Source organism: Enhydra lutris, unplaced genomic scaffold (genome assembly GCF_002288905.1).
Source record: "Enhydra lutris kenyoni isolate GAN:26980312 unplaced genomic scaffold, ASM228890v2 scaffoldscaffold19, whole genome shotgun sequence".
Classification (NCBI taxonomy): domain Eukaryota; kingdom Metazoa; phylum Chordata; class Mammalia; order Carnivora; family Mustelidae; genus Enhydra; species Enhydra lutris.
Window position 1 is genome coordinate 6812638 of NW_019154103.1, and position 21619 is coordinate 6834256.

Sequence of the window (21619 nt, forward strand, 5' to 3'; positions counted from 1 at the left end):
AATATGTATAATTGATAAATGGAGCTGAGAGTGATTAGGAACAATGGGTTTCTTTTTCAGATTGTAAATTTTAATTGAGTGAAGTTGTAAGAATTTATATATCTTATTTAATCTTCTGCTTTGAACTTTCAGGCATGGTTTCCTTTATCTCCTCTTTTTTATTTATTTTTTTATTTTTTATTTTGTAGGTGAAGAGCAAGTTCCTGATTTTGTCACTTTTCTTTATCAAATAACCAGAGGAATTGCAGCAAGGAGTTACGGACTAAATGTGGCTAAACTAGCAGATGTTCCTGGAGAAATTTTAAAGAAAGCAGCTAGCAAGTCAAAAGAGTTAGAAGGATTAGTAAATATGAAGAGGTCAGAATGATTGTGTGGCATTTTTTTACTTATAATGAAAACTTCCAAGTTGTCCAATGAAGTGGAATGTCCTGTAAATGAACGTTAGGTTTACCTTTAAGCATTTCTTCAAATATTCTGAAACGTTTAATTAAAATAAAATGAAAACGGATCTTTGAAAAGCTCATGTGAATTCAGTCCGCCTTCTTTACTCAGATCTTTATCTGTTGAGTTGCTAAATTGGTTTTAAAGTCATTTTTCTAAAGAACTAAGTTAACTCCTTACTGTGTGCCAACACATTGGTTGCTTAAAGCGTTCAATTATACAACAAATGACTAAAAGAAACCATGACATTTAAAACCTTTAGAGTACTTCCTTTATCCATATACCGCATTCAGAAAGTAAGAATTCTGTCAGGGTATGAATGAAAATAATAGTATTATATAACTATGTAATTATAGTCCGTATCCCCATGTCCCTTCTTTTGTGGATTGTTTATGACAAATTTTTCTTTCTAAACTACCTGCAGGGCACCTGGGTAGATCAATTGGCTGGGCGTCCGACTCTTGATCTCAGCTCAGGTCTTGATCTCAGGTTTGTGAGTTCAAGCTCCATGTTGAGCTCCACACTGGGTGTGGAGTCTATGTTTAAAAAAAATGGAAAACAAAAAACCAGCTTTATTCAGGTATCTGTGTGGCACAGTCAATTAAGCATCCAACTCTTGGTGTCGGCTCAGGTCATAATCTCCGGGTTGTGAGATTGAGCCCCGTGTGGGGCTCTGCACTCAGTGAAGAGTCTGCCTAAAGATTCTCTTTCCCTTTCCTTCTGCCCCTCCCCCCCAGCTCTGGCTCTCTCTCCTCTTTCTCTCTGAGATGAATAAATATATCTTTAAATTGCCTTCTTTTTGTCACTTAGAATGCTTATGTGAATTATGTGAATGCATTCTATCTTTTACCCTTGATATCCAGCCAGTAGGTAGTCAGTATATTAACTGATCTTGATCTGTATCAGAGGTATGCTTTGGAAGAAAGATACTCCAAGAAAAATGTTATAGTAAAAAATAATAAGTTACAGCCTTTTCCCCCCAAATACAAGATTATATAATAAAAGGACATAACCTCCTCATCCATCCCCTGCCCCACTCCTGTACTACCTGGAAAGTGGGATATGCTTAGGGCAAGATATTACTGCCCTGGTTGATAACTTTGTGACTGCGAGGGAACAGATCGTTGGTCAAATAGAAAATCTTGGCTGGTGACCACACTACAGGAAAAATTTTTAGTCCTGCAAATCGTTACCAAATTTAAATATTGAAATAGCAATACCTAATATTAATTAAACAATTACCAACTTGTATACTGAAGTACAGTACTGCAAACAACTTCTCCATTTCTTTCCTCTTGTGGTTCTGCCTTGCCACTCTGTAGTGTGCAAGGGTAAATGATGGTTGACCAAATCCAAAGTGCTGGACTCTGGCATGATGTGTGGCTTCCTCTGTTGGCATTCTCTTTTGGATCCTTTCCACAATACCAGGTTAGAGAAGTAGTTATTTATTATGAGAGTTCAAAGATAAGCCCTTACTTCTCTGCGCAAGTCCAAAGACAAACTTAAATCCTCTTTTGTTATCTTACTATTATTTTTCTTCTTTCCTAGAGAAACTAGAATAAAACTTTACTACAAAGGGATATATAGATATATATATATACATATATATATATATATGAGATGGCAGTAAAATATGGTAGTTTATACTTACTCCTGCTATACAGCAAGAGCAATAAAATTCACAGGTTATAATGTTTTAACTCTTCCAACTACTGTGTGACATGTTGAAATCTATAATCTTGACAAGATAGAATTGTCAAAAGAGGTTGCATTGGGGTAGAAACTGATCATTTATTCAGACACTATATTCATTATTTTTACCCTTTGACTTAAAGTGCTTATCACATCAGTTCCATTGGCGAGATCAAAGAAACCAAGGGGAATCTCGTACATTTCTGTGGGTTTATGATAACAGCTAGTATTTATCGAATGCTTACTGTGCACAGAAACAAGTCTATGCAGTCATTTGCAGCAGCCCAGACAGACAGGCACCAGTTACTAGTGTTACTGCTTTACCTGCACTACCTCAGTCCTTATGACAGCCTTGTGAGGTATAGGTACTGGCATTATCCCCATATTGTAGTTGTGGAAAATGAGGCCAAGCGAGGGTTGGAAATCGACCAGGAAGCCAGGGTCCCATACATAGTCAGTGGTGGAGCAATAACTGGAATTCACCCTGGCTCCAGACCCTAAATATTTAACTGGTTGGTCTATGTTATGCTGGCATTCTGCTCTTTCATTAGCTAGCTTTGCTATATTAAATCAGCTTTACTTTTCATCCTGTGAGCGCACTTAGCCTCTGGTCTGAGTTAGAAGGGTAAGAAGCTGGGGTCTCCCTTCCTTGGAGGTAGTAGTGGCAATCAGCAGCCTCAGTCCTTGATTATAACAGTGTCACCAGAAGGCTGATGCTGACACAACTTCCTAACCACAGAGCCCTGTCTGGTGTTCTAAGTCATAGACCCTTTTTTTTTTTTTTAAGATTTATTTATTTGAGAGAGAGAGCACGCAAACAGGAGGAGCAGAGGGAGAGAACGTCTCAAGCAGACTCTGTACCTAGCATGGAGCCCAACATGGGACTCGATCTCACAACCCCGAGGATCATGACCCAAGTCAAAACCAAGAGTCAAATGCTTGACCACCTGCACCACCCAGGCACACCTGTCTTAGACCTTTTATAGCTGTCAGTGAAATGTATTGTACCCCGATAATTCCATTTATAAAATAAATCATATTTTATTTTCTCTCCAGGAAAAGGCTAAAGTATTTTGCAAAGTTATGGATGATAAATGATGCAAAAGACCTGCAAAAATGGAGAGACGAGTTTGAAATGGAAGAAATTCCAGACTTCTCTTCTTGATGAAAATGAAGACTACATTTTTGGACAAAACATGGAGAATTAAAAATACCATCTGTACAAAACAACTCTCCAGTAACAGCCTATCTTTGTGTGATGTGAGCATAAAATCAGAACTCTGGTATATTCCCATGGGAAACAGGCCTTTTGTGTAGAAAGTCTGTTCCAGGTTCTTGTCATCCTGACTTAGAAAAGTATAAACAGTTTTGAATATTAAGACTTCTGTTACATAATTTAAAAACTTCATGAATAGTAAACTTCACATAAAATCGATCACCTAAATGAAGCCTAACATGAACCTTTAGAGAGTGATAGGAAAATTTAATTCATATTTTTATTTGTTCCAGTTCAGATTAATTTGCAACGGGGTGAGACGTCTAGCAGAAATAAACCTTTTCGCTTGAACTAAAGTAACTTTATGCCACCAGTTTATTCACTGTGAGCATAAGAATTTTTTATGAGAAATAGGAAAAGATTATCAAACTTTTAGAAAGTAGAGCACGGAAGGAATAAGATCGTATGAAATTTGAAAAGTTAAATACTCTCACAGTTTTACGCAATTTAAAAATTATGGAATGAAATTATTTGTCATTCATTCAGGTAATAAACATTTAATGAGTACTTGCTATAAATAATGATTTTTTTTTTCTTGTTGGATTTTGGATTTTTTCTTCTATCTGGCAATTGCTACTTTTTTAGGTTTAATTGTGGAACCAAGGTTGCTGCTTCTACCAAAAGAGTCCTGAGCTCATTTATTTTGGATCTTTCTGTTAATCGGTATAGAAAGCATATGATCTCAAATCGAAGTATGTAGCTTTGTTGATAGTTAACAATGCTCCCTCCCTGCGTGTTTAGGTTGACACACGTTCATCTGTGTCCTTGAGGTTTTAACAGCACTTACACCCCAGCTTCTCACAGCCGTGTGGTGGTGAATCTGGGATCTTGGGCAAAGGCTCTCCCTCCTATTTTACACCCAGCTGTTATCCCTGTTCATTAAATGTCTTCTCCACATTTGATGGACGTATTTCAAACTCTTTCTTTAGTTTATTTCCTCCAGTGGTCCTAACAGTGACCCCTGGACACAGGAGTCCGTATAATTTCCCTAAGCTGAAGGGTGGTTGGTTGCTGTACTTTTGATCACTCACTGTAGCCCTTTGACTCCTAGCCTTTTTGAAGTTAAGAGTATGATACCACTTGACTGATTGCATGGTCCCTTCAGAAGTATTAACACAGGGAAATCCTCAAGAATGTCTCAAAAGAGTTTGCTATTGGGAAGTACAATCTAAATTTTAAAAAGAACAATACTCTTTAAATAGTGCTTTAATACTCTGTATGATTATAAATGTTTTATATTCTTTCTAACAAGATTTTGGAGGTAGTGCTGTAACTTTAATGCAGGCCAGCAGGAAAAGGAGATGCATTCAGGAATGTCATGCTCATGCCTGAGGGAGCTTCAGGGACCAGCCGTCACAGGTCATGTCCAAGTGCACATTCGGGCCATCTCTGACTTGGGCAGGCCAGCGTCAACATTTAAGCAGGTATGGGCTCCAAGAGCAGTGTGCCCAGGCAGTGGCAATACACAGTATCTGCAAGTGACAATGTGGGCTATTACAAGGCAGATTCTTTAACATGAGGCAGGGTATCAGCCAGCCACTGTGCAAGAGGTCAGGCCTGGTTAGGAAAAGACCAGCACTGCGGAACTGCATTTCCAAGCAAGGCCCCTTCCTGGCCAGGTAGCTGAGATGTTGAAGGGAACGTTGGGGCAGAGTCCCAGTTAGGAAGAGGGCACAAAGGCCATGAAGATTGGCAGGAAAAATGCAGTTGGTTGGGTACATACTGCAGATAACCAAACTGAGGGGTGCAATTCTAATGTCTTCTAGATAACAAATTTCCTTTTGATAGATAGCCAGAAGTAGAATTGCTGGATCACATGGTAGTTCTGTTTTAAAATTTTTATTAAATTTTATTTATTTATTTGAGAGAGAGACAGGGTGAGAGAGCATGAGAGGGGAGGTCAGAGGGAGAAGCAGACTGCCCATGGAGCTGGGAGACTGATGTGGAACTTGATCCCAGGACCCTGAGATCACGACCTGAGCTGAAGGCAGCCACTTAACCAACTGAGCCACCCAGGCACCCCTGTTTTTAATTTTTTGAGGAACTTCCATACTGTTTTGCATAATGGCTGTACTAATCTATATTCCTACCAGTAGTGCACAAGAGTTCGCGTTCTCTGTCCTCACCAACACTTGTATTGCTTGGCTTTTTGATAACAACCATTCTAGCAGGTGTGAAGTGATATCTTATTGTGGTTTTGATTTGCATTTCCCTGATGATTACAGTCAGCTTTAGAACATTATCATTATTCTAAAAAAGAAACATGTACTCCTTAGCAGTCTCTCTTCATTCCTCCCCCAAATCCCTAGTCCTAGACAGCCATTAATCTGCTTTCTGTCGCTATAGATTTTCCTATTTTGGACGTTTCATATGAATGGAGTCATTACAATATATGGTCTTTTGTATCTGGCTTCTTTCATTTAGCATTTTGTTTTCAAGTTTCATTCATGTGGTGGCAGGTAATGGCGCTTCATTCTTTTTTACTATTGCAAACTACTCTGCTTTATGTACTTAATTTTATTTATCAGTTCATGAGCTGATGCACATTTGGGTTGTTCCCATTTTTTGGCTTTTATGAGTAATTCTGCTGTGAATTTTTATGTGGCAAGACACATGGTTGTTTTTTTAAAGCTCCCCTAATAATTCTAACGTGCAGTCAGGTTTGTAAGCCACTATTCTCAATGACAACAAATGGCTAAGCTATTTCTCATTGGATTGACAATTATTTGCTCCATCTCTCCTCTGCTTTATCTGTCACATAGGAGAAAGTATGCCACACTAGAGACTCCCCCCCCACCAATACTTGTTTGTTGAAAAAGAAAAGAAAACCTAAACCCTTTCAGATTAAAAACTCAAGGAAAAGACCCTTCTTATAATCAAGATACCATTTCTCTAGGGAGTCAAGATCCATATGAAATTGTGCTACATCTTAAAATATTAATAAATAAATAAATCTTAAAAAAATCTATTATGACAGTTTATTCAAGTTTGAACCTGTTGTCATGGTTGGAATGGTAACGGGGCTGGTGAAACAATGTCCGCTGAACGAATTCCGGAGTAAAGGATAGATTGAAATCCAGTGTAGTACACAAATTAATGTTGACCTTTACTGGGTTCCAAAATCAATATTAATTACTGCTGGGCTATGTAATTATAAAAGTGCTATTTGGTGCTCTCAACCAAGGATACAGAGAGAGAGGGAAAGAAACTTGAATTAATGCCATCTGTGTTTTCTAACTTTATAATTAAGGTCAGTTCCTCTTTGGACCATTGTAAGTTAGTATATATGATTATTGTTAGATTTATTATGTCCTGAGAACTATTACCATTAGGGGAATATCCTTTCTGGTTTAGTTGGGACAGTCTTGGTCTATACCAGTTTTCCTGGCATAGTTTTTTTGTGTGTGTTTTGATTTTTTTTTTTAAAGATTTTATTTATTTATTTGCCAGAGAGCGCAAGCAGGGAGAGAAGTAGGTCTCCCCACTGAGCAAGAAGCCCGACACGGGACTCAATCCCAGGACCCTGGGATCATGACCCAAGCCGAAGGCAGTCGCTTAACTGACTGAGCCACCCAACCATCCCACCTGGAATAGTTATTAAAAGTCTCTTTCACAAATGTCCCATTTTAGATAATACATTATATGATTACCCAGTTATAGATTCTACTTCATAGGCAAACTTTACCCACTTGATAGATTTTAACTATCATCTTAAAAAATTCATTTTTTTCTTAGGCAGTCATTGCGTGAACTGATTTTTATATCAAAGACCCACCAGTTGTTTTTTCTGTTTGCAATAAATGCTTTCTATTGTGGCCTTTAGAAAATATGACTCTCTGCTAATTGGTTTATTACAGCTTTATTCCATAATCTATTTTAGAGAGAGAGGGTGAGCGGGCAGAGGGGCAGAGGGAGCAGGGGAGGGGAAGCAGACTCTCTGTGTGGAGCCCGAGGCAGAACTCTGTCTCATGACCCCGAGATCAACAGTCAGACATTTAACCAACTGAGCCACCCAGGCACCCTCCCCCAGTCTACTTTTGTGACTACATTCCTGAAGATTACTTGTCATCTGCCTTGTTTCAGTGAAATTGTGGTGAAGAATGTGCATCAACACAACTTCATAAGACACACAGCAAGGCTGTCTTCTTGCAGAAATAATTATTGAGCTTGGAAGGCAGAATCCTTTCTTGGGTTGTTTTGTCCTTTGCTCAAATCCTCCCTTCATTGCCTTTGACTATATCCTCCTTTTCTCTTTTTTCTTTTCTTTTTCTATTTTCTTTCTTTCTTTCTTTTTTTTTTTTTTTTTGGACATTCAGAACAGTTTATTTCTACATCAGAAATAATGCACGCCATTTTTACCTCCTTTTTATTAAACCCTACTTCCCTGAATCTTCCTCACTGGGTTGGGTAGTTGCTTCCCTTCATCAGAACCACCTAAAGAGTTTTTCAAAGATGTATTTCCGGGCACCACTCTCACTGTACTGAACCGGAATCTTTAAGGTTGGGACATGAAAATGTCAGTGAGTGTTCATTTCTGTCCTCATCTCTTCTCTATTTTCTCTCCCCTTGACCTTTCTCACCACTCCCACCATGTTAGTAATCTTGTCTCCAGAGCCATTTGCTAAAAATCATATTCCTTAGATCTTCACCCCTTTACGAGATTGTGTCTGACTCTGTAGGTCTGGCTCGGGGCCCAGGGAACTTTATTATTTGTAAACTAGACTTTATTTTTTAGAACAGTTTTAGGCCTCACAGCAAAGTTGAGCAGAAGGTACAGAGACCCTCTGTAGTCTCTGCCCCGCCCCCGAGCACTGCCTCCTCTGTGGTCAGCATCCCTCGCCAGAGTCGTGTATTTGTTATAACTGATGACCCTACATTGGCATTTCATTTTCACCTAAAGTGTATCGTGTATACATTCGGCTTCATTCTTGGTGCTGTGCACTCTGTGGGTTTGGACAAACGCATAATGGCATGTATCTACCGTTGCAGTATCATCCAGAACCGTTTCACTGCCCAGAACGTCCTCTGTAGTCCTCCTGTTTAACCCTTCCTCTCCTCTAACCACAGGCAACCACTGATCCTTTTACTCTCTCTCTAGTTTTGCCTTTCCCAGAGCGTTACACACTTGAGATCGTACAGCCTTTACAGATGGCCTTCTCTCACTTAGTAATACGTATTTACGTTTCTTCCATGTTTTTCACAGCTTGACAGCTCATTTCCTTTTAGCACCAGATAATATCCCGTTATCTGGGTGGGTGTGCCACAGTTTATTCATTCACCTGCTGAAGGACAGACATCGTCACTGTCTCCAAATTTTGGCGATTAGGAATAAAGCTGCTCTAAATATCCACATGCGGGTTTTTGTGTGGACATAGTTTTCAGTTCATTTGGGCAAACACCGAAGTGCAATTGCTAGATCATATGGTAAGAGTATATTTAGTCGAGACTGCCAAACTGTTTTCCAAAGTGGTTGTGCCATTTTGCATGTCTCCCAGCATTCAGCAAGAGTTCCTTTTCCTCCTTATCCTTGCCAGCATTTGGTGTTGTCAGTGTTTTGGATTTGGGCCATTCTAATAGGCATTTAGTAGAATCTCTTTGTTGAGCTTGCAGTTTTCCTGCTGACAGAATGCTGCACGCCTTTTCAAATGCTGTATATCTTTGGTGGGGTGTCTGTTCAGGCCCTCTGCTCATTTTTTAATTGGGTTGTTTATTTTCTTACTGCATTTTAAGAGTTCTTTGCATATTTTGGATAATAGCCCTTTTATCAGATGTATCTTTTGAAAAGATTCTCTCCTAGTCTGTGGCTTGTCTTCTCATTCTCTTGATTGTGTCTTGCAGAGCAGAAGTTTTTAATTTTAATGAAGTCAAGTTTATCAACTGTTTCTCTCATGGTTAGTGTCTTTGGTGTTACATCTAAAAGGTCATTGGCATACCAAGATCATCTAGATTTCTCTTATCTTCTGGGAGATTTATTGTTTTGCATTTTACATTTAGGTTTATGACCATCTAAGTTATTTTTTGTGAAGGGTGTAAGGTCTATATCTAGATTCCTTTTTTAAAATAGGCTTTATTTTTTAGAGCAGTTTTTGTTAACAGAGTCTCAGGCAAAAGCAAACATTTAAAGTTACATTTTTGTGTTATGAGATTTGAAGGAGTGTCTATAAAGAGCATGCACGATTCTTTAAACTGTTCATAAGCTTTCTGCTATAATGCTATTCTAACAATAATCTGTCATTCAAATACTGGTAATATTTCATGATATTCTAAATACTCGAACCTATGTATAGAATAATCAGGAAAGGAGCCAATGAGAGTGTTCCCAAGCACCATCTCTGTTTCATGACCTTGAACACTACAGATTTCCAGCGATCAGGGACTTTGCTATATGGACACAAGCTACATTCTAAAACGTTCTTTCACTGTAGGTACAAAAACATGATGGCCTTAGTCAGAAATTAACCCAAGAATTGACTCACACTTTATAAGCAACAGGTAAACAGGTACCTATGTCAGTTAATGCTGGTCAGTGGTGGTGTATTAATGTTCCCCGAATAATCACTCCTATGTCAGGTAGAAACCTTGGAGTAAGGTGTGAATTACTAAGTTTTTGAGTTAGTGTTCTTTTACAGTGACAAAACGAAATTCCTTATTTATGGGGAGGAACAAGTTAAAAATACTAACTTTTCTATGGCGGTAAGTACAGAGACTGCAAGGCATCTGGTTTAAATATAAAAGTACATATATTAGTGGCAGGTGAATATAGGTGACCAATTGCAAGGCATCTAAATATATTCAGGTAAGTAAGTCACTAGCCCCAAAACAGAAGAAATGAAATGTTACATAAATGCCCAACCACAGTTAACATCTTTTGAAATTAAAATGATCCCTTTAGAATAGTGATTTATCATAAACTTAATGAACTGTGCATAAATGAATAATTGCAAACTTAGTTAATAGTGGTGGACTCTTCTTTTAAGTGGCAAGAACAGGAAGACACCTAAGGAAACCCTGAAAGTAAGGAAAACAGCAGCTTAACCTGAGCTAATGGAAAATGATAATTTGGAATAATTTTCAGAACTTAGTTTATTCAGTTCTGTTTCTTTTATTTGTCACTTCATCAACAATGGGCTTCCGTTTCTCCCTACATGGCGGCTGTTCCATCATTTCAGTGACTCTCCTTTTCTCTGTCTTTGTTTCTGCTTCTTCTGACTGACTTTCTGCTGTTTTCTCTCTTTTCTCTGGCCTCTAATTTCCCATCACTTAAACTTGCTGCCTTTTCTCCAAGGATGTCCATTTCTGTCCCTTCTCCCAGTGTCTTTGTCTTACTTTGTTCTTCAGCCATCCTAAGAAGGCAGACCTGAATGGCTCAGTTTGTCACGATTAGCCCTGTTGGGTAGTCTTGGCTTGGGCCACCTCATGGGCAGTTGACCAGCCTGAAAAGTAGCAACCCTTAGATCAAGCAGCTCTATTCAGTCACTCTATTCAGTTCTGTCCAGAGTGGCAGTTTCACTTTATTCAGGAGGAATAAAGCTTGGCAGCAACTTCGGACACCAATACAGGTGCTGTACAGATTGATCTGGTTTCATGAAAGTGCTCATGTTTGCATAGCATATAAATACACTGGGCCTCCTAGAAATAAAGAAATTTACCGGTTCATCCTAACTGGAGCAGTATACCCCCATACCCATCTGAATTAGTGAAATACCTGAATTACAGAAAGTTTTGCATAATCTGTAGATTCAGTAACATCTTAAATTTGAAGGGAAATTAAAAGTTAACAATTTTTGATTGGTATAGAGAAATAGGAGAAGGACTCTTTCATTTACCTACTATAAACTTGATGAAATCGTAGGGTTTCCATGAATTGTTAAAGTCTTTAAATGATGAATGCAGAGTTAGTGTTAAAATGTATATAAAATGATATGGGAAATTTCTGGGGGAATGGAATAAAACGATACTACTGGAAATAACTGTACTAATAAGGACAGATGCCTATACTCTAAGATTAAATATTTTGAGTAGTTACAGAAAGAAACCCTGATGGGACACAAATAACAGTCTTTTCTTCTTAGTGAATAACAATTCTCTCAAATCCCACAACTGGGAAAGTGTTTTAATGGTCCAGTAGTCTTTGGTTTTTACCTGAGTTCTAAATTCCCTTGTTTAAATGTAGGTGGGTGAGTTGATCCAGAAGACTCGGAATATACAGTTTATTCATTCGCTCTGTTACACAGATTGAGCAGGTTAGCACTGAAATTTTGACTAAATATGTAGATGAAAGAGAATATATTCCTGTCCCAGGGATGGCAGCACCTGCTGGTATTCATATTCCCCCCAAAGTGGAGGAGAAATGAGAAGAACTCATCACCTCTGGACTGTCACACCTTATGAAGCAAGATTGCTCTGCACATGGCTGTGTGATGGTTAAAATGTCCATTGAAAGTGTCTGTCCCTTCTTTCTCTGTTTCCCCGTGTCCTCTTTTGGTGACTAATTCATAACCTCCTGAGTGATGCTCTTTGCTCCTGCCTGCAGTCATTACCCTTACCTGCCAGCTGCCATTCCTCTACCTTTTCTCACTCTCTCAGATCTGTGATGATTACTTTCCTAAAATGCCTTTCCCCCTGGCTTCTCAGTGAGTGAACTTGCTGAGCAACTTATAGCTTTTGGGTAGAAAGGGGTTCTTGGAATTCAGCCACTGAATCTTGGTTTCCTTGGGGTGTGTGTGTGTATGACTGAGTATTGTTTTTACCAAGAGGAATATCCAAATGGGAACCAGAAGGACCATTTTTCGTGTCCTCTAGTATTCGTTATGGTAGGAGGAAAGAAAAATTGTTCGCTGAGCTCAAGATTTCTACCTGAAATGATGATATGCATAAATAACACTAAGCAGCCTTTACTTTGGCTCTGGAGACAATTCTCTAATTATGACTTGCATATTAAAACATGAATGATGGTGTGGCTGGGTGACTCTGTTAAGCTTCTGCCTTTGGGTCAGGTGTTGAGATCAAGCCCTGCATTGGGCTCCTTGCTCAGTGGGAGCCTGCTTCTCCCTCTCCCTGACGCTCCTCCTGCTTGTTCTTTCTCTCTCTCCTAAATAAGTAAGTAAAATCTTTATAAACAAATTAAATGAATAAAATATGAATGAATGATGAATGTGCATACAACTAAGCTCTCATGGATCAGTGTGAAGAACACTGGACAGTTAACAGACCACTTCTGGTGCTGGCCCTGCCACTTAGTATCATTTAAAAAGTCATAAATGAAACACAAAAATGTCAACAACTCACAAGAAAAGCCAACCTCAAGATGGCTCAAATGTTAAACTTAACAGATAATGACTTTAAAGCAGCTAGTATAGCCAAACTCCAAGAAGTAAGGAGACAACACTCTTGAATGAATGTAAAGGTAGAAATTGTCTGTGGAGAAATAGAAGCTAAAGAAAGAACCATGGGGGCAGTGGGGAATGGGGAGTTGTTTAATGGGTATAGAGTTTCAATTTTGCAAGATAAAAAGAGTTCTGAATATTGGTTGCACAACAATGTGAATGTGTTTGACATTACTGAACTGTACTCTTAAACATGGTTAAGATGGTAAATTTAATGTGTATTTTACCACAACTTTTAAAAAAAAGAATAAATTGTTATGTACTTGTAGTTAAAAACCTTCCAAAAAAAAAAAAACCTTCCAAAAAAGAAATATATGCATAATATATTTCTAAGGAAAAATAAAGCATGTTTCAGAGTGGGGGAGGAATAAATGGATATGTACATGAGAACTACATTTATCTTGGTGAGCACTGAGTAATATATAGAATTGTTGAATCACTATATTGTACACCTGAAACTAATGTAACACTGAATGTTAACTACTCTGGAATTAAATATAACGTACGTGTGTTTGGAGTAACTGAAAGAGGAGAAAGACACTGTGGATTTCTCATCAGAAATCATGAAAGATTGAAAGAAGTGGAACGACTTTTTTTTTTTTAGAACAATTATTCTAAATGCTGAAAAAAATATCAACCAGATTTTTTTTTTAAGATTTTATTTATTTATTTGTTAGAGAGAGAGCATGAGCACAGGCAGACAGAGTGGTAGGCAGAGGCAGAAGGAGAAGCAGGCTCCCTGCCGAGCAAGGAGCCCGATGTGGGACTTGATCCCAGGACGCTGGGATCATGACCTGAGCCGAAGGCAGCCACTTAACCAACTGAGCCACCCAGGCGTCCCTCAACCAGATTTTTATATCTTGTAAAAATATTATTCAATAATGAAGGCAAAATAAAAACTTTTTCAGATGAAGGGAAATGAAGAGAATTTGTTACCAATACACCTGCTGTAAAAGAAATGCTTAAGGAAGTTCTTCAAGTCTAAGGGAAATGATACCAGTGGGAAACTTGGAATTTGAGGAATAAAGCACAACAGAAATAGGATATATATGGTTAAATATAATACTGTTCTACTCCTCCTGAGTTCCTTAAAATATGTATAATGGTTGCAAGAAAACAGTATAACATTAAATGGTAGGATTTTTAGCGTACAGAGATGTAATGCATATGATAAGTACAACATAAAGTATGTAATGTAAAGGGGCCTATATGACTGAAAGTTTCCTAACATTTTATTTGGAATAATAAAAAAAATTTTTTTTAAGATTTTATTTATTTATTTGACAGAGAGAGATCACAAGTAGATGGAGAGGCAGGCAGAGAGAGAGAGAGGGAAGCAGGATCTCTGCCGAGCAGAGAACCCGATGCGGGACTCGATCCCAGGACCCTGAGATCATGACCCGAGCCGAAGGCAGCGGCCCAACCCACTGAGCCACCCAGGCGCCCTGGAATAATAAAATTTTAATAGGTAGATTATGAAACAAGCATATTTTAATCGTTAGAGCAATCATTATAAATATTATGCAAAGTACAGAGTTTAAAATGCCAAGAGATAAGTTAAAATAGAAAAATAAAAGATATTTAAGTAATTCCAAAGAAATCAGAAAAGGAAAAACAGAAAAAGGAAGAAAAAAGAAACTGAAAAGAAAGAATAAAATTATAGGTCCAACCATGTCAACAGTTACATTAAATGGAAATGTTCTGGAAACACCAATTAAAGGACAGTTCGTCATTTGGGTTAAAAATAAAGACCCAATTCTATGCTATCTACAAGAAGTCCAATTTAAATAATATAAGTAGCTAAAAAGTAGAAGGATGGAAGAAGATACACCATGCACAGACTAACCAAAAGAATTCTGGAGTAGCCGTATTAGTCAGACAAAATAGACTTCAGAACAAAGAAAATCAACAAGTATCAAGAAGTAAATATGTAATTTAATGACAAAATTGTCAGTTCACTAAGAAGATAACAATCCTGAGCTGTATACAACCTAACAACAAAGCTTAAAAATACATAAAACAAAAACTAAGAGAACTAAAAGAAAATAGATAAATCCACAATTACAGATGGAAACTTCAACATTCCTTTCAGTAATCAATAAACAAGTATACCAAAAATCAGTAAGAATATTGAAGGCCTGAATGATAACAACAACCAGCTTGATCTAATTTACTTTTATGGGACATTCCACCCCCAAACAGCAGAAGATACATTCTGTTCGAGAGTACATGTAATACGGACCATGATAGGCATATCGGTGGTCATAAAACCTTAACAAATTTAAAAGAATTGAAATACAAAATATGTTCTCATTAAAATGGAATACTAGAAATCAGTAAAAAAAGTACCTGAGGGGCGCCTGGGTGGCTCAGTTGGTTGAGCAACTGCCTTCAGCTCATGTCATGATCCTGGAGTCCCACATCGGGCTCCCTGCTCAGCGGGGAGTCTGCTTCTCCTGCTGACCTCTCTCTTCTCATGATCTCTTTATCTTTCTCTCTCTCTCAAATAAATAAAATCTTTTTTTTTTAAAGATACTTGAAATTCCCCCAAATATATGAGTATTAACACACTTCTAAATAATCCATGGACCAAAGAGAAAGTCCCAAGGAAAATGAGAAAATATTTTGAAATGACTTACCTGCTGAAGTAGTATCTTTAGGGTAATATATAGCATTAAAAGCTTATATTAGAAAAGAAATAAATAATCTAAGCTTCCATTTTAAGAAAGTAGAAAAAAGTGAACAATACCAGAACAAACAAAAGGAAGGAAACAATAGAGATAACAAATGAAACCAAATGCTATCTATGAAAAGATCAACAAAACTGATAAACTTCTAGCCAGACTGATCAAAGAAGAAAGACACAAAATATCAAAAAGATATAATAGTATAGATCACACAAACACTAAAAGGGTAGATAATATAGAAATACTATGAGCACGCCTATGCACATTAAGTTTGACAAATTAGATTAAGTGGACCACTTTCTTGAAAGGTATAAATGACTGACTCATATAAGAAGAGACAGATATTCTGATTAACCTATATCTCTTAAAAGAGTTAAACTTGTAGTTCAAAACCTTCCAACAAAGAAAATTCTAGGCCGAGATTTAAGGAAGACATAGTATCAATTCTACACAATCCCCACCAGAAAACAGAAGAGAAAGAGACACTTCCCAGCTCATTTTGAGAGCCGGCACTACTCCAGTACCAAAACCAGAAAAAGACATTTGAAAGACAAGACTAATATCTTTAAAAAAAAAAAAAAAGGTGCCTGGATGGCTCAGAGGGTTAAAGCCTCTGCCTTTGGCTCAGGTCATGATCTCGGGGTCATGATCTCAACGTCCTGGGATCAAGCCCCACATCTGGCTCTCTGCTCCGTGGGGAGCCTACTTCCCCCTCTCTCTCTGCCTGCCTCTCTGCTTATTTGTGATCTCTCTCTCTCTCTCTGCCAAGTAAATAAATTAAAAAAACAAACAAGACTAATATCTTGAACATAGACAAAAAGATCCTCAATAAAAGTTTAGCAAATTGAGTAAGAATAAAATGCATCAAAACCAAGTGGGATTTATCCCAGGAATGCGTGGCTGGTACCACTTTTGAAAATCAATCAATGTAATCTACCATCTGAACAGACTAAAATATAGAAACATGATCATATCAATAGATGCAGAAAATGCACTTAAAATTCAACATCCATTCTTTACCAAAACAAAAACAAATCCTCAACAAACTGGAAATAAAATAATTTCCTTAAATAGATAAAGGACAGCTATAGAAGACTGACTGATAACAACCAAATGCTTTTTCCTTATTGGAGGAAGACAAGAATGTCTGCTCTCAGCATTTCTGTTTCACATCATAAGTCCTGGCCAGCCAAGGCAAGAATCAGAAATAAGAGACATACAGAATGCAAAGGAGAAAACAAAACTTTCTCTATTCACAAATAATATGATTATCTCTGTAGCAAATACAAAGGGATCTACAAAAAAAAAAAAAAAAACCCTGCTAGAACTAATTAGTGTGGTTACCATGGAGGATATACACAGTTAACATAAAAATCAATCACACTGCCATATATTAATTATAATTTGAAAGTAAAAAAAAAAATTAAGTGCTGTTTTGTAGTCCTTCAAAATGAAATACTTGGGCTTAAATTTAACAAAATCTCTGAAGAATTTTTATGTTCAAAATTGGAAATACTAATTAAGGAAATGAAAGAAAACCTAAGTAAATGAAGATATTCGTGGATTAGAAGACTCAATATAATTAAGATGTTAATTTTTCCAAGTCCGAACAAGATTGTTTTAAAATTTATTTGAAAAGGCAAAATAGGGGCACCTGGGTAGCTCAGTTGGTTAAGCGACTGCTTTCAGGTCAGGTCATGATCCCACGTCCTAGGATCGAGCCCCTCATTGGGCTCCCTATTCATTGGGAAGCCTGCTTCTCCCTCTTCCACTCCCCCTGCTTGTATTCCCTCTCTTGCTGTGTCTCTCTCTGTCAAAGAAATAAGATCTTAAAAACAAAACAAACAAACAAAAAACCCACTCATTTTACTAGATTTTAAGACTTATTCTAAAGATACAGTAATCAAGGAGCTCCTGGGTGGCTCAGGGGGTTAAGCCTCTGCCTTCAGCTCAGGTCATGATCTCAGGGTCCTGGGATTGAGCCCCGCCTCGGGCTCTCTGTTCAGCGGGGACCCTGCTTCCCCTCTCTCTCTCTGCCTGCTGCTCTGCCTGCTTGTGATCGATCTTCCTCTGTCAAATGAAGAAATAAAATCTTTAAAAATAAATAAAGATACAGTAATCAAGACAGCGTGTCATTAATAAAAAGCATAACCACATAGATAATGGAATAGAGTGCAAAAATAAATCCACACAAATATGGTTAATTGAATTTTGACAAAGGAGAATGGCAATTCTTTAGAGAAAAGATGGTCTTTTCAATAAATGATATTGAAACAATTGGACATCCATATGCAAAAGAATGAAACTGACCTCCACCTCACTTCTGGTATAAAAATAAACTTGGGAGCACCTGGGTAGCTTAATTCATTAAGCAACTGACGCTTGATTTTGGCTCAGGTGATGATCTCAGGGTCATGAGATTGAGCCCTGCATCGAACTCCATGCTGGGTGTGGAACCTGTTTAGGATTCTCTCTCTTTTTTACCCTTCCCCCTGCCTCCCGCTCCCTCTCTCTCTAAAAAACTAAACTCAAAATTACCAGTAGACCTACATATATAATATAAAACTATAAAAAGAAAATGCAGGAGAAAATCCTCATGACTTTGGATTAGGCAAAGAGTTTTTAGGTATGGTACCAAATACAATCCATTTTATTAAAAAGATTTTATTTATTTATTTGACAGAGAGAGATCACAAGTAGGCAGAGAGGCAGGCAGAGGGGGGGGAGGAAGCAGGCTCCCCAATGAGCAGAGAGCCCAATGCAGGCCTCAATCCCAGGACCCCAAAATCATGACCTGAGCTGAAGGCAGAAGCTTAATCCACTGAGCCACCCAGGTGCCCCAAATACAATCCGTTTTAAAAATAAGTGAATCTTATGCAAAATGTAAAAAAAAAAACTTTTGGCCCACAAAAAGAGCACATAAAATGTGCAACATTAGTAGTTTCTAGAGAAATGCAGATTAAAGCCACAATGAGATACCACTGCACACCTTTTAGAATGTCTTGAAACACACACAAATAACTGACAATACCAAATGCTCGTGAGAATGTGGAGCAACTGGAATTCTTACACATTGTTGGTACAGCTGCTTTGGAGCACCTGGGTGCCTCGGCTGGGCAAACATCCAACTCTTTTTTTTTTTTTTTCTTTTAAAGATTTTATTTATTTCTTTGACACAGAGACAGATCACAAGTAGGCAGAGAGGCAGGCAGAGAGAGAGGGAGAAGCAGGCTCCCCGCTGAGCAGAGAGCCCGATGTGGGGCTCGATCCCAGGACCCCGAGATCATGACCTGAGCTGAAGGCAGAGGCTTAAACCACTGAGCTACCCAGGCGCCCCAACATCCAACTCTTGATTTCAGCCCAGATCATGATCTCAGGGTCATGAGACTGAGCCCAGTGGATGGCTCTGCACTGGGTGTTGAGCCTTCTTGGAATTCACTCTCTCCTTCTGCCCTTCCCCTGTGCTCTCAGGTGCAAGCGTGTGCACACTCACACTTGCACACATCCCCCCCCTCCCCGCAAAATAATGGTACAATTGCTTTGGAAAACAGTTTGGCAGTTTCTATTAAAGTTAATATACAGTTTCCATAAAATGTAGCACTCCCATTCTTTTTTTTTTTTTTTTTAAGATTTATTTATTTGACAGAGAGAGCTCACAAGTAGGCAGAGAGGCAGGCAGAGAGAGAGGAGGAAGCAGGCTCCCTGCCAAGCAGAGAGCCAGATGCAGGACTCGATCCCAGGACCTTGAGATCATGACCTGAGTCAAAGACAGAGGCTTTACCCACTGAGCCACCCAGGCGCCCTAGCACTCCCATTCTAAGCTGTTTACCTTAGAGGAACAAAAGCTTATATTCACATAATAACTCATGCATTAATATTTATAACAGCATTATGCATAATGGCCTATTACTAGAAACAAATAGCTTTCTGCTGGTGATTAAGCAAACTATGGGAGCTTCACACAGTGGAATACTTTTCAGCAATGAAAAGGAAAAAACTATTGATCCATACAACATGGATAAATACCTCATGTGTCGTGCTGAGTCGAAGAAGCCAGTTCCCGAAGATGACATACTATATGATTCCACTTACGTGATGTCCTGAGAAAGGCAATCTGTAGGGAACGAGAACAGATTAACGCTTGCCTGTGTTTGGGGTTGGAGTGGGGCAAGGGATGTAACAGGGGAATGTAACAAGGCAATGTAACAAGGGAACTGTGGGGGGTTCTCTATTCTGATTGTCTCCAATTACACAAACCTGTGCTTATATTGCAGTATGTGGAACTGTACATCAAAGAAAGTAAATCTGACTGTAAATTTTAAAAAACTTCTAAAAACAATGCAAATAATTTTAAAACACATTATCATGTATGTCCATTTATAAGTTAAGAGACAAAAGCAAAGGAAGTTCTGATACATGATGCAACATGGATGAGCCTTGGGGATGTTATGTTAAGTGAAATAAGCCAGTTAGAAAGAAAAAATACTCTGATCCCACTTACGTGAGGCACCTAGAATAGTCAGATCTGTAGAGACAGAAAGTAGAATGGTCATTTGCAGGATGGAGTAATGGCAAGTTATGTCATATGTATCCCCTATTCAAATGCAAGTTGAGTTCTTTAGAGAACAAAGAAGTTAATCTATTAACTTCCAAAAAAGTCATCTGTGATTTCTGTATAATATGTTGCCATAGAACTTTGTGGGTTGTTTTTTTTTTTTTTTTTTAAGATTTATTTATTTATTTCAGAGAGAGAGAAAGAATAGGGGCCCAGGAGGAGAAGAGGGAGAGGGAAGAGAGAATCCCAAGCAGACTCCTTGCTGAGTGTGGAGCCCGACATAGAGCTTGATCTCAGGATGCTGAGATCATGACCTGAGCCAAACCAAGAGTCAGACACTTAACTGAGCCACCCAGGCACCCAGCCATAGAACTCTGTTAATCACATAAAAAGTTAAAATAAGCTCTAAGTCCAAAAACTTGCTTTATATTCTTCTGCAAAGCCCTAGACAACAATGAAAGCAATGTTTCCTCCCATAATTAATCTCAGAGAAATCACGATAGTTACATAATTGCCCCGATTCTTATCCTGAGGTTACAAGAGTGGGATATGAAGGTAAGAATGCTCTGGGAGAGAGTTGTTGTACAAGGACTCTTACCGGGCAGGCTGTGTCCTGGGAGGAGTAGGGTAAGTGTGGGGTTTTCCCCCAGTATAAATGAGCTTCTCAACAATAAAATGTATGCTTTTGTTCAACTAGGCTCTGAGCTGTGAAAGATGAGGCTGTTGTGGTTGTGTCAGACTATCCCTTGAGCCAGCCAAATTTGAGATTAAAACAAGAACAGGAGATGTTGGAGGACAGTTAAAATCCTTTCTGCACTCAGAAGGGCTTAAAGCGGAAGGGGAAAGGGGAGGTAGAGCTCAGGAAATGGGATCTTTTATAGCTATTTTAAATTGTTTTTAAACAATTTTTAAAAATTGGTTTGGTTTTAAACGGTTGCATTGTTTATTGAACATTTTTAAGAAGAAAACAATGTTATTGTACCTTTACTTGGTTCTTTTGAGTGGCTTATCATCATAGGATACATAGTAAGGTCTGGCCATTATGCTTCAATGGCAACAGAAAGAATCAAGTTTTACAAAAGTTCTTGATACTGAGTCACAAATGTGCATGACCACATTGAAGTGAGTAATGGCTCAATGACACAGTCATCTTTTTGCATTTTCACTCAGAATATCTGTTGCCCCTCCCTGAGCTCACCTTCCCAAAGGAGGATGATACTCTTGGCTAGTGGACCCAAGTGTGGCCAAATGGCTTGCTTTAGGTAATAAACTGTGAGTGTAAGTGACACGTGTCATTTTGGAGCAGGAACGTCAAGAGCCAGCACCTAGTTCCCCATGATCGTATTCCTCTGCAGCGAGACAAGCAACATCCCATATAGGAACTTCTTTGTGAGTTGGGCCTGTGAGTAGAACAGAGTTACAATGGACCCATGATGGGCATGTAAACTGGGCAGGAAATAAACCCGTTTACTTGGAGTTATTTGTTTCTGCAGCATTACTTAGCCTAGCCAGACTCTTGCATATTTCTACCCATACCACAACAGCATTATAAATATTATGTAGTCCACATACCATCTTGCTT

At 38.4% G+C, this 21619-nt stretch overlaps 1 protein-coding gene across 1 annotated transcript in view; it reads left to right on the forward strand.

Annotated features, from left to right (window-relative positions):
* LOC111148257 (mutS homolog 3) overlaps positions 1-3927 on the forward strand; it is a 181346-nt gene extending 177419 nt beyond the window's left edge. The window contains 3 exon segments of the mRNA XM_022504714.1: positions 189-357; positions 3190-3280; positions 3282-3927. Coding sequence (XP_022360422.1) covers positions 189-357; positions 3190-3280; positions 3282-3341 — 320 coding nt within the window. The 3' untranslated portion in view covers positions 3342-3927.
* Positions 3928-21619: the final 17692 nt, after the last annotated feature.